General features: G+C 45.5%; 1 protein-coding gene across 1 annotated transcript; it reads right to left on the bottom strand.

Moving 5' to 3' along the window:
* Positions 1–552: 552 nt before the first annotated feature.
* APOM (apolipoprotein M) lies at positions 553–13641 on the bottom strand. Its single transcript, XM_044419732.1, has 7 exons — positions 13341–13641; positions 9524–9666; positions 6899–6972; positions 4790–4888; positions 4592–4690; positions 2611–2651; positions 553–658 (listed from the first exon to the last, which is right to left on the bottom strand). Exons 1-6 carry the CDS (start codon positions 13449–13451, stop codon positions 2626–2628), a joined length of 552 nt encoding a protein of 183 aa, XP_044275667.1. The 5' UTR covers positions 13452–13641; the 3' UTR covers positions 553–658; positions 2611–2625.
* Between the last annotated feature and the right edge of the window lie 486 nt (positions 13642–14127).

Consider the following 14127-nt stretch of genomic DNA (forward strand, 5'->3'; position numbering starts at 1 on the left):
GGAAGCATTTCCTGCCTGCTGATCCTCTTACTAAATTAAGAGGGAAAAAGTTTGGCACCGTGTGTTACTCTCCTAATGTGTTCCACCCTCAGATTTTAGCCAACAGGGAGTAGATGCTTCCCATGTACTTCTGTGCACACTTTCCAGTGAAAGTATGTTGCTAGGAAATGCTCATCACAGAGATCCCAGAATAAATGGAAACACAGAGGGCTTCTAGTCCTACCAGTCAAAACCCATTTAGCAGCTATTCTGTTATTTCATCCATACACAGGCAGCCCCCAACTTACAAACATCCAAGTTACAAACAACCCATATTTACGAATGAATTGCCATAATGCCTATTAATTTTTTTAAATCACTGCGAAAAACTGTCATCACTGTAGAGAGAAAGGAAGCAAGGGGGGAAGGAGGGAGACTTCTAAAGCATCATCACAGAGAGAGAGGAAGTGAGGGGGGAGAGAGGGCGGCCTCTAAAGGGTTTGTCACTAATCTTGGGCTCTTCTATCATTCAGTTATCTGTATGTTACATTTGGTAGTGGGATGCTTTTTGGCTACCAGAAAAGGAATTTTGTTTAATGCCATATGTGAAGCAATCGATTCTCTGACTGAGACAGATAAATATCCATGATGATTAATTCCAGTCACGGTGGATCTCGAGCTGAGGAGAGAACCATAAAGAAGGAGATGAAGACATGAGGTTGGGGAGGGTAATATGAATCATAGAATAGTAGAATTGGAAGGGGCCAGATGGCCATCAGGTCAAACCTCCTCTAGGTAAAGCATCCCTCTCGGAGGGCTTCCAGCTGCCTCTTGAATGCCTCCAGTGGGGGAGAACCCACAACCTCCCGGGGTCGTTGGTTCTATTGCTGTACTGCTCTAACAATCCTGATGTCCCTCCAGAACCTGGCTTCCTGTCACTGGAGCCCATTATTCCATGTCCTGCCCTCTGGGATGATCAGGAGGAGATCTGTCCTTCCCTTTGTGGCAGCCTTTCAAGTACTTGTAGAGTGCTATCATATCTCCCCTCAGTCTTCTTGATGCTAAGATTGCCCAGTTAATTGGAGACCTGAAACCTCCTCAGCTGGGGGACTGAATCTGATCAGTAGATTCTAGAAGACACATGCCTGCTGCAGACTGGACATTTCCACTTCAGAAGAATACCTGATATATAATTCTCCCCTCCATCCCTTTTCCCAGCTGAGCCTTGAGGCATTGTTACATGTGCACTGGAGTAGATGTTAACCATGGCTAGCCTCCAACTAGAGCTGACAACCATGGCAGACAGTGAATGTGCATGGTCTGAGCCAGCCATGGTTAAAATTATTCAGTGCAGATGTGACCTTTCATGGTGGCCCATTCAGGCAAACTAATGGGGGAGGGGGATTCACTTGCAATGGAGAGGGAGCTTCTGAGGGGCTCTTGGACTTTTCAGCCATGACGGGGGTGGGGGGGGGGAGTTCTGTTTATATCCGTGCCTTGTTCTGTTGAGTTTATGCCCATGCTATATACTCCCAATCCAGAAAACTGTGGTGTTGGCCAACTCCCATAAGGCTTCACCTATTGCAGTCTAGTGGTCCAGTCCTATGAAATTGCTAGATGCACACATGCATGCATAAGAGCATGCGCAAGACTGCTGTGTGAACACAGTGCAAAAAGGCTTGGCTTGACCGGGTGGTGTGAGCAGGCCCCCACAGGTTGCTTCATGCAGGTTCATGTCACCATTGCTTAAGGCTGCACTTCCATTTTGTAAGGTGATATCACTCAGAAAGGGAAGGAACAGGTATGAGAGATAAGAGGTGACAGTTTGCTCCCCTCCGGAAGACCCGCAGTCTGGATCAGTCATGCTAATTTACCTAATGTGCAATTGTGCGTATGTTTGCATAGTTTGTACCTGTAAAACTGCTTCTGCTGACTACAGCTAGTCAGGCTGAAACAAAGCCCCACTTTCAGCTTCATTTGTGAGATTTTGCCATTCATGACATGCACACTTTAGATCTACTTTTGCAGCTTTAAGCTAGAAACATGTTTTTTTAAGAACAAAAGATAATCAAGTGCAATGCATATCTATAGCACTGCTCAGCAAGGGAATCCTTTCCACATTCTGCAGTGAACTGCATACATCCCTGCAGTGAAGTAGGCCTGTTGGACCACATTGTTGCCCCAGCTTGAACTTGGATGGTTCCCTCCACTCTAACAGGTTGGAATGTGTCTCCTAAGGCTTAGCTGGGTGCAGTAAGCTAAAAATGCTGGTGGTTTGCCTCAAGCTCTTTTATCTTCAGTGCCACCCACTTCTGCTGAGTGCTTCCCACCAAAACTTTGCCAAAATGGAATTTAGCTTTCCTGCTGAAACAGTTTCAACACACCTAATACTGGGTATGCCCTCTTTTCTCTCTGCCACCGCACCCTCTCTCTTTCTTCCTCTGTGCTACCTCACCTCTGCAGGCCGCATGAAATTGAGCCACAGGTTCCCTACTCCAGACCTTAGAAGGGTTTAGGGTTGAATTGACACAACTTGGCACTCCATAGGAAGGTGTTTCAACTCTTAGAACAAACATTGCTAGTGACAAAAAAGCACGTGTATGCAGGACAGAACAAGATGTTTTCTCTTACCCCAGAGTTAGACGGTCAGGATTCCTGGAATTCACAGGCACCTGGGGGGTAGGGCAGAAGATGGTTAGTGTAGTGGGATTATCATTGCCACACTATTTATGACCCTGGCCTTTGGAATCCGCAGCTACCTTGCTACAGAGACTGCATGAGTGAACTTGATGTCGTATCCAGACATGTTACAGAGCAGGACTTTCACAATCTCCACCTCCAGGGAATTGTAGCTGGCCTATAAGTCAATTGCAAAACTTGTTTCTGCTTAGGGTGGATGTGAGGTGTAAGCAAGCTCTTTCACCAGAGGTACTGCACAACACGTTTTTTGTTGAAAGGGGTAAAGACATAGCAACCTACTACATCTGACAAACAAGATTCTTTAAATAAAAGAATCTCCTTGCTGGATCAGATTAAATCAAAGACCAGTGTGATGAGTCATTAAAAGTTTTGAATCAGGACCAGGAGATTCCACTTCAAATCCCCATGAAGCTCACTGGGTGACCTTAGGCCAGTTGTTATCTCAACCCAACCCATCTCACAAGCTGGTTGCACAGTGCCAGGTGCTGTAGCTTTGAACTGCATGTCTTCATCTTCCCTTGTGAGTGCTACACCCTGGGCGAGGGCCAAAGGTACAGCCGCTGCCTTGATCCATATCAGCAAATCAATTCTAGCAGTTTTCATCTCTGCTTGGAACAAGTCTTTCCTAAAGCTACTGGCCCTTAATGGCTCATTCAAGATCAAGCCACCTCAAAGTACTTTGTGGTTTTGAGGGATACAGCTCACCGCTGCTCTATTGCTCTCCCACCCAAGGATTCCCTCCCAGAGATTGCAGCTAAGCTCAAAGGAAACAGGAAATTCAGAGGTGAGTGGCAAATAATATTAGCATCCCTGCTGAGGAAAAGGTGCCAGTGCTCCCTCCCTGCATGTCCTGGCTCTGCTATACTACAGGTGCTGCCCCAGGCTGGGAGGCAGTGTGGTGTAGTGGTTAAGAGCACAGGCCCGGGATTAAGGTGATCTGGGTTCTAGTTTCTACTCAGCCATGGTGCTCACAGACTTCAGGCCAACCCACCTCTCAGGGTTGTTATGGGGATAATATTGTGAGGAGGAAAATTATATAAGCTGTCTTGAGGTCCTTGACAGGAAAAAAGGTGGGATATAAACAAACAAACAAGGAAGCTCCTTGGAGGAAGGCGAGAATCAAAATCTAATACATCTACATCAACACATACATTCCTACAGGTCTCTCCCACCTATTTTTTATTTTCATAAAAAAGAAGTACGATACCAAAAAGGAAAAAAAAGTAAGAAAAAGAATGCCAAGGAATATTATACAAATACAGCATGCAATGTCAACATCTAAAAAATTCATGAAAGAGCAAAAATTTCTCTCTCTTCCGCCCGAAGTCAGTCAGTCCTTAGTTAAGACTGGTAAACAAATTGCTCAAGTTTATAGTTCTTTAAACTAATTGTCCAGTCTTTTCAAACTAATTATAAATAACCTCATAGCTTTAACATTGAGATGAAGCTCACTAATAATTTTTTATGAGTTCTGTTTTCTTGGATATTAATTAAATTGCTCATAATAAAGCTTTCCACTTTCCCAGGCCTCTCCCATCTAGGGTTGTATCTGCCACATTGGTTGGCCAGCTGCCAGTAGGACATTCACAAGCAAGGCAGAAGTCTGGCTAGAGGACAAGTGTGAAGTTCAGTCTCTTTGACAAAGTGCCTTATCCAACGGAAGTGCCCTATCCAAGCATCCATCAGCCCATTCAGTGTCCAGCTCAGCACTGTCAGTGCTGAATTGGTGGTGGCCTCCAGGATTTCCGGCAGGAGGTTTCCAGACTTACCTGGAAATTCTGAGGGTTGAACTGGGGACCTTCTGCATGCAAAGCAGGTGCTTTGCTGCCCAGTTACGGCCCCTCAAATCTTCCACTAGGGGGAAGTACTAGTGCCAAGGGTGGAAGAGCTCCAGTTCACCCCTGAAACCTACCTTGGGTTCTGGGTATCAGCAGAAATTCATCCATGTCAAGACAGGAAGCTTTGTTCTTGAAATCCGAGATACAGTCTTCAGCAGGATGGAGGACCCGGGCTGTGGAGAGAAGGGAGGTGCAACTCAGACCATTCCTGGAGAACCCAGGAATCCTCTGCCCTGTTCAACCACACGTCATGTCCCCTGAGAAGGACTTACAGTACAGAAGGATCCTCTGATAGTCTTGGTCTGTTTCCTGGACAATGATGCAGTCAGGACACTTGCCCGAGAACAGCTCTGTCCTCATGAGGGGCCTCCCTGCAGTGGGCAAAAGACAAAGAGCAATGGATGGACCAAGAGATGGGATGCGGTCCAAGGCTGAGGGATGATATATAATGCGTGCAAGGGAATGAAGTCATGCGCCCCACCATGTCAGAATGTAGAGAATGTCAAAACTGGGCTCCAATGCTCCTCCATGTCCCTGCCTATGGCAAATTAGTTTGCCGAAGGGGAGACGTCAAGAAGGGCCTTCCTTTTTCCCCAGCAGTGGAGGGCAGGACGCGTTCCAGTGGAGCAAAGCTCAAGGAACCAAGGTGTAGGATGGATGCCAGGAAGTACTTCCTGGTGGTTAGCAACCCTGGGTGTGGAATGGACTTCCATGGGAGGTGGTTGAGGCCCCATCAGTGAGGGGGTTCAAAGACAGGCTAGACATGCACATGGTGGGCATGTCATGAGTGGAGTTGGCTGGAGCAGGGGGTCAGACTAGATGGCCTGGGTGACCCCTTCTGACTCTGTTTCTATGTAATAGCACCGCAAATGTAGAACTCACTTCCATGTGAGATCCAGCTGGCAACATCTCTTTATTCTTTCAGGTGCCCATTAAAAACTTTTTTGCTACCAGTTTGGTGGTTGAGCTCTCTGGTTTGATGGGTTTGATGGTTTCATGCTGCTATTTTGCTATTTCCATATTATGATTTTAGCACCAGCTATTTTTATCTGATTTAATTATGTATACATTTACCTAATTTTTTATTGATGTTATTTTAAATAGTTTAATATAATGATTGGTCAATTTTATATCTATTTTTGTTGATTGATTTTAGTGTTATTGCTGGTTTCTATACTGTGAGTTGTTTAAATGTAGTTGTTTAAATAAAAGTAGATAAAGAAAATACAAGAAGTTAAATAAAGAAAGAAAAGTCAATCAAGAGGCTCACTCTCAGTTTCAGTGATACACAAGAAAAAATCCAGCAGTTCAATGCAGAGGTAAATCTATTACAAATATTAATATTTGGACATTCAGTTCATTTTAACTGGGTTAATAATAGATATAAATAACATGCACATTAGAAAACATAAAAAGCAATTCTACAAGAACTAAGACACGTCAATTTTTAAAAAGCTGTTACATGTGTATAAGAAACACAGACAAGTTATCCTACACTTCTAATGGCGTCAGAAAGATATAAATTAATATTAATGACTGAATAATGTCTATTGCTTTAGCTATGACATTGATGCTTTCCAGAGGAGATAAGGAACATGTGGATGGATGTCACTGGACTACAACTCCTGTCATTCCTCACTATTATCTATGCTGGCTAAGGCTGATGGGAGTTGTAGGCCAAAAACATCTGGAGGGCAACACATTCCCCACAACTGCTTTGCATCAAAGTTCTGCCATTTGATGCTAGAACAATAATGTAATCAGTGGGCGTGCTGCTTTACCCATGGGCCAGGTAAACATACAGTACAGCTTCATTTTCATGAAGCCTAAAAGCACATGAAAATGGATCCGCAACTTTGCCATCCCTAAGTTATCTTTAATAGAAGCATGGTGTGACATGGATTTTCCAGATACTGAGTTGAGGCCAGGCTGAGTTAGTTCCCATTAAAATCAGCTGGAAATTTTAGCCATGGCTAACTGAAGTCTCGTTATTTCCATGGGAACTTGGTGTGACTGGCTTAGTCTCAGTCCATCCCATTAATTCCTGTAGACATCGCTGCTCTCTGCTTTTGACCACTACAACATGCAGTTCTTAGTCCCTGTAGTGCTATTCCAGGAATTCCAGCCTAAGGACCCAGTTCAATTCCAGACAAACTCCAGGAGCTGAATTCCAGCGATGGTGCTGAAGACAAAGGCAAGGAGGTTGGGGGGGGGGGGGGGGGGAGAGAGAGAGAGAGATCGATCCAGCATGGATCGGGAACAAGGAGCATGGCCTTCAACTTGAAGGCTGTTTCCCCACTCCTGGGCTACATCTGGCCTTGAACTCAGGTTTGACAGTGGGATTATCACATGAATGGGCAAGAAAGAAAGTTATTTCTTACCTTCTGTAAACAGATCAGGGCTCTGTTCCTTAAGCAAATAAACCCATGATTTGTGGAAGCAGTGGCCTGACTTCCTGGGTGGAGGGGGGCAGAGAGAGAGAGGGAGATTTTTAAAAATGTGGTTATACAGGTGGATGGATTTGCTGCCAAATTGTGATCATACAGAACTGAAAGATGAAAACAAAGAAACCTGTCAACAGGCTTCTGTTTTTCTTTTTTCTTTTTTAATTCCTCTTGATTTGTCAGATCCTGGGGAAATATTCCTCATGAGGACTGTGTAATTACTGGCAAGTGCCTTCTATGCCTTTCCTTGAAAAATAGTGGGCTGCACAAAATGATGGACAAAGGGACGGATTGATGAGCAAATGCTGTTGAACAAAGTTGCCAAAGATGGAAGCAGTGGGAAACGGTTCCTCCGGACTACAATTCCTACCCCTTTACTGCTGGAGAAGTCTAGTTTTGCCCAAATCTGGGAAGTCTCATACAGCACCCACCCAAACTGCGCAGGTGCCCAACTTCTATACCGCTGACTAGCCCATCTGTTTGCCCCCCTCCCCTCATTGTTCGTTCTCGTTCCAGTTTAGGCTGGCCAGAACTAGCGTCAACGGTGCCATCTTTGTTTATCTTGTTAATTAGGAAGGACAATTTCCCTAATTCACACAGGGGTTGGCTGCCATTGAGTATATGATGAGTTGGTGAGCTTTTGAGCCTTGAGGCCAGTGATTAGGGTGAACTGGTCCAGCACTAGCATGTGGTAGCTAAGTTATAAGGTGGGGGAATCTCTGGACTCTACCTAGAAAAAAGGACCCCTGACCTGGAAACCTTTTTGCAGGCCATAGTTACACATGTAGTACTTTCTGGCCCTGCACAGAGAGAAAGAAAGAGGGAAGGAGAGAGAGAGAGACTAGCTTCAGGCATCATATTCTGGCTGCTGTCAAAGGGTGGTAAATACGTCAGTTTCAAGTATCTCTTACAAGACGAGACCTGCAGATATTTATTTCACGGATGAAAAAGCCAAGAGTGAAAAAGCCAAGAGGACGTCCTCTATGGCCAGGTGCTCCTGCTGCAAATCCCGTAAACTGCAAAGCACTCATGCCACTTTCAAGCTTGAAGGACTGGGACATGTACAGTGGAAGAAGCCCCCCACCCCCACTTAGGCCTCAGGCTGAAAGAAAGCCGCCTCGGCCAGCTGAGAGCCTGTGACCTTTGCATCCCAGATTCCCTGCAGGCACAAGTGCAATGCATGGCCCTTGGGCTCCACTGGTTTGGGGGTAACCCCCTCATTGCTCTTCACAAGAATAGGGGGTCCCCATGTTTACAGCCAGTCTCTCCTGCCCTCTCCCTGTCTTTGTGCTGGGACTAGGCTTCCAGAGCATCCACAGAAGGAGTGTTCTCTGAGAAATTTCCTGCCTCTTATGTCAAAATATTCTGAGTCCTTTTCTTATATGCTGTTCTTTATTGCGATGACTCCATGTGTTCCAAGGTGCAGCGGCCCCATAGGGCCTACGCAGATGTGCTTCCAAATGAGGTTTTTATTTTGCAAGTTGCCTTGTCCGTGACATTTCACAAAGAATTCAGCGATCATTGCTTTTCCAACCACCTGTTCCATCTTTTTGCCTATTTGCAAAAACCGGATATGCAAGCAACACAGTGCACATTAAACAGTACTCAACAAAATAAAACAAAAGCAAATGATCAAAATTCCTACCAATAGCATATTCAGTTTAAGCCATGGTTTATGTTAATCATAAATTGTTGCTTTAGCCATGCGTTGTCCATGCGTTGTCCAGCATGTCATAAGCAGAGCCGGCTGGAGCCGGGGGTCAGACTAGATGGCCCGGGAGACCCCTTCTGACTTGCTCTGTTTCTATGTTTCTATAACAAACTGGCTTCGTCACTCTATTTCTGACTTGTTTCTTTTTTATCCATTTTGCCAGCCTTCAGAACAGTTTTCTCTATAGAGTTCTCTTGCTATCCACCTCTGTTTCAGGACATATACAGTGCAAACAAGCCAGGGATAAACCATGGTTCTGGATACAGACAGCAAGCCATAAGGATAAGCTATAACCCAACAACAACAAACCATGGGCTCTCTTTCTGAGTCGCTGTTAGTTAACAAACCATGGAGTTTTTGCATGGGTGGGTTCAGACACAACAATCCTCAGATATCAATAAACCATATAATATCACAGACTGGGTTTAGACAACCCATGCTCAGGTGTTAAATATTGGGTTCTCATTGAAACATGCGTTATTGTGTTGTTTGGACCCAGCTGTGCTAACAAGCTTTGGTTTGTTAACCACAGACATCCCATGAAGGGAATCCATCGTTTGCTGCTGGGTTGTGAAAAGTGGATTGTGCGCCACGGTTTGTTATCTTGGCTAGATTCAAAGCAATAAGCCATGTTTCCACAACAACCCATGGTTCAACACTCAGCCCCCACCAAGTGTGGGTTTTCATGTTTTCTACACCCAGTCCCCGTGCTGTGCAAACTAGGCCAATGTCTTTTGAATGGTTGTAGTCGGATCCCTCCATGTAAAAGCACCATCGGTTCAAACTGGGATGGGAAGGGAAGAGATGACCTTTCATCTAGCAGCAGAAGTGATGGCAGGAGGGGAACTCACAGTCGGATGGCTGCCTGTAGTTGCAGCCGCTCTGGCCGGTCGCTCTGAGTCATGCTAAACGCAGTGCTGTCAGTGCTGGTGAATGTCTCCAGTGAGGCACGCGATGACGAAGCGGCGGCTATGAACAGCCATCTGCCAAGATACTGCAAAGGTGAGAGGTGGGTTACGCACTCCTGGAGTCGAGCTGTGCCTTGCATGCAAATGCATGCATTTAACCCCTGGGATTTCCCAGGGAGTGCCAGCTTTCAGAGGGGCTTATTCTTTCCCCAGCTGTTGTATTTCTCTTGCCACCTTTGCCCCACCCCCGAACAAAACACCTTGCAGTGGGTAATGAGGAAGTGATTGCAGAAGCAAAATGAGGATGAGGAAAGAATTTAGCATTTTTTTTAGCTCTTTTATTGCCCAGAATTGAATTCCTTGCCAGCTGGTTGAATTGAAAGAGGATGTGTCAACATAATGTAAAATTGCATTGCTCAAACCTGCTTTTCCCGTGGAAGAAGGTGCCACCAAACTATAAATGCATGCATTGTATGTAATTATAGTTTGGCCTTTAGGGTTGCTTCATATATGACATCTACCTCCACGCACCTCTTGCACACCACACACATACCAAAACGCCTGCAGAATGGTCTGAGCATTTAGTCTGCCCTATTGGGCAGCAGCCCAATGGTCTGCCCTATTGGGCAGTAGCTTCTCCGCAGGGGGTATTGAGGCAGGGCAAATAAGGGCACAGTCTGCCCACATGATGGCATAAGCCAAGCCACTGCAACTTGTGAGCTCCAGCCACGTATGGCAGCCCAACAGAACACCAACCTACAGTGCTTCTAATTGTGCTGCCTGCCTGGGCCTGCAGAGGAAAAGGAGGTTTGATGAGCCCTGACGGTTTGGGGTTATGCACAAGCTGTGCCGGCCTGGCATTTTTTAGAGGACCAGCTCTACCATTGGCAGGCAGAGGGAGTTGCCTGAAACACTTGATTGTGGGTGTCAGACAGAGCAGGAAACTGTTAGTCATCTAACAGTATCGTCACTCATCATCCTCATCTTCATCATTCTGATGGGCTAACTATGCATGATGCTATTAAGATCTCCTTCGGGCTAGGGTTAATTTCATATATTGTTTTTGCCAAACCCATTATTGTATTGGTTTTTATTATGAAGTTCTAATCTTTCAAATTTATTCATTTATTTTGAATTGTTTTATTTTCTATCATTGTAAACCACCTTGAGGTTTACATTGAGGGCCCTGTGGGCTAATATGGCAGTATATATATGTATTAAACAAACAAGCAAGCTAACAAAATTATTTAAACATTAATTAATTAACTATTGCTGCCAGTGGGAATCTTTTGTTCCTATTGCTAATTGCATTGAGGGTGTGAAAGCAGCTTCCATGAGGACTGTAGTTGGTGAGAGAAGGGTAAAACCTCCCCTTCCCACTTGCCGTGGCCTTCAAAAGAACCTGCCCCTGCGCTAACGGCGAAGCAAAGCCATGCACTTCCCAGTGTGATCAGCAGCAATACATTTAACATCACGGGAGGTTAGGTCCCCAGAGAGAGAGGCTTGGGAGATCTTCTCCTGAGGTGTCAGGAGAGCAGCAAAGCCTTTGCTTTTGTGGATCGGGAAAAGCTAAGGATGGGTCTGCCCCAGCACTTGAATGTCCCGGTGCAGCGATTGCCAACCCTCCAGGGGCATGAAGCAGGACATTTAGGGGCAGGTGAAAACAATTTAACAATGGCGGGAAAAGGCACATAAGCCAACGCTGCAAGGCAAGATACGAGCCAGAAGTCGTGACGTTAATTGAACGGTGTGACCAGTGGCAGAGCGGGTTTTCTTCACTATTTAACCAGGAGAAAAGCCCCGATCCCTTGCTTTGTTATTGTGGTGAATGGTGGGGAGTCCCCCCGTAAACAGTGTGTGGCAAACACACCACTATAGTTCACTCCTCACAGGTGCAACTTTCATTCTCCTCCGCTCTGGGAACCTTTGAGTGCTGTTGTGCTGGGACCAGTGGATATTAAGCGGGCACCTCCGTCAGTCCGGTGAGCAACATTCAAGGAGTGAGTTCTTCTGGGTCTAATATGGAGGGTCCTGTTTATGGAAATTGGCTGTCAAGGGGGACACAAGTGAAAAGGGGTCGGGAACCACTGTCCTAATGAATAACTATATTGTGCACAAGATACTACTGCTAGGACAGAATATGGAGAAGCAGAATGGTTTCCTTATAGGCAAGGCATTTTTGCTCCCTATCTTCAATCCACACGCAGAACTAATCGTACAGAAAGCAGGATTAGGGTCAGAGGAAGGAGGGGAAATTGGCAGAAGAACTATCACTAATTTAAGATATGCATGCATTACTGAGAGAAGCAGCAGCGAATTGAAATGATTCTGGAAGAAAGTGCAAAAACAAGACTGCAGCTGAAGATCATGAATGCAGAGGAATTGCATGGCTTTAATGTCAACAGTGAAGACATTTTAATTGTGAACAATTTTATGTAACTTGGCTCAGTTGGAGGCTGTAGACAATTACTTAGAAGGAGACAGAGACTTAGAAAGGAAACAATGAAGGAACTAGAAAAGATAAGGGAAGGGGCATTTCACTGGAGACTCAAGGCTGAGATCACCCCCAATATTGCCCCCTGGTCATTATATATGGGTGTGAAAGCTGGACTGCAAAGAAAGCTGACAGGAAGGAAATTGATTCCTTCAAAATGTGGGGTGGGAGCTTTGCCTCCTCTAATACCCTAGACTGGCAGAAAGACAAACAAGTAGGATCTAGATCAAATCAAGCCAGAACTTTCCTTGGAAGCAGAAATGACAAACCTGAAACTGTTGTAGTTTGGGCATATTGAGAGAAGGCAAGACTAACTGGGGAAGACAAAAATGCTAGGGAATGTTAAAGGCAGAAGAAGAGGAGACCAAATGGGAGATGGAGCAATTCCATAAAGGAAAAACGGTCTTGACCTTCCAAGAGCTGAGCAGGGCTGTGAAGGACAGGACATTTAGAGGGAGCTGGTTCATACAACTGCCATATGTTGGAGACATTGACACATCAGCCCTCCCAGCATGGATTACGATGGGGTGAACCCTGAGTTCTGCATTGTGATAGGGATGCTTACTAACAAACAGATATAGACATACACAAAAAGAATAATGCACCATCAAGTTGAGGTACAGTTAATTAGGAAGCAAGCTACGTTTTATGGTATTTTCCCCCCCGATTTATATCCTGCCTTTTTCCTACAAAGGGCTCAAGGCAGCTTACATCATTCTCCTCCTCCATCTTATCCCCACAATAACAACCGTGTGAGGTGGGGTGGGCTGAGAGTTTGTGACTGGCCCAAAGTCACCCAGTTGGCTCCATGGCCAAGCAGGGACTAGAATCCAGATCGTCTGAGTCCCAGTCCCATGCTCTTAACCACTACACCACACTGGCTCTCTGTATTGTATGGCATTGTTTTATGTACTTTTATAAATCACCCAATGAGCTTCTGCTATGGAAAAGAAACAATAACTTTCATCCAAACACATCTGCAGGAAACCATGTTGGCAAAGGCTCGTGTTCTTTTTATGTTCTTAATGTTCATTCTCACACTTCATTTACATTGACACAAAATCACTAATAACGATACAAATGATACCCCAGCACTATTATTTTCCACTCTGCCAAATTCTGGACAGTTGTTTAAATTATTATTCCTTTGAGAGCTCTGCCTGGCATTGCCTGGAGTCAGCTGGGAGTTGGAAATAGCTGGGTCTGTGCTGCTTCCCTCAGCCTCCAGGCATTCTCCCCAGCACCCCTTGCTGTCTTCTGAGCTACCTGTTCTCGGTTCAGGTCATCCGCATGCAGTTTTACGGGTCTCTCGCAGACGGAGAAGATGTCCACAAGGATCCCATAGAAGCAGAGAAGAAAGGACCACAGGCCATGCATCCTTGGCGTTGCCAGAGGTTTGCTCTGAGGATCATCCCCCTCACGGGCGCCCTGGAAGGCTCACCTTTGCCCCTTGGTTGTTAAATATTTAGCTCTCTGGGGTCTAGAGTCCACCCTGTGGATCACTGTATGGGTGAAACATAAATCAAGAAAACCTCTACCAAGCAAAACTAGAGGCCTGAGAGAAAACAAGGGGGGATTAGTGAGTCAAGCAGTGGATGTGATGGTGCAGAGGTCATTATCACTGGTGAAGAAGGTAATGTTTGCGGGTAGAAAGAGATTTTCCCCTACATTAATTTGGCTGCTCTGGTGACTCAACTTACTTCATTCGTGTGGTTTGATCACAGGTGCAGCTGGCGAATTTAAAACAAATATGTGCATGTGAACACCGTCTTTGCTACTCCTTGTCTTCCCACTGGCTTGTTCTCCCTGCCTGCTTGTTTCCCCAGCTATTCCCACACACAAGCCTGCTTATCAGGAATCCTTGAGGCCAACGGCACACAACTTCCTCTGCCCCCATGCTGGGCAACTTCTTCTTCCCCAAAACTGCCCTGCCATTTGCTGTGCAGCAGCTCCAGCGTTTGTCAACTTTCTACAGCTGGCAACTCTCCTGGGAGTTGTTACTGAACAGATCCATAACTGCAAGGAAGGTGGGCCATGCTGCTAAAATCTGAAG

Source organism: Varanus komodoensis, unplaced genomic scaffold (genome assembly GCF_004798865.1).
Source record: "Varanus komodoensis strain SLA01 unplaced genomic scaffold, ASM479886v1 scaffold107, whole genome shotgun sequence".
Classification (NCBI taxonomy): Eukaryota; Metazoa; Chordata; class Lepidosauria; order Squamata; family Varanidae; genus Varanus; species Varanus komodoensis.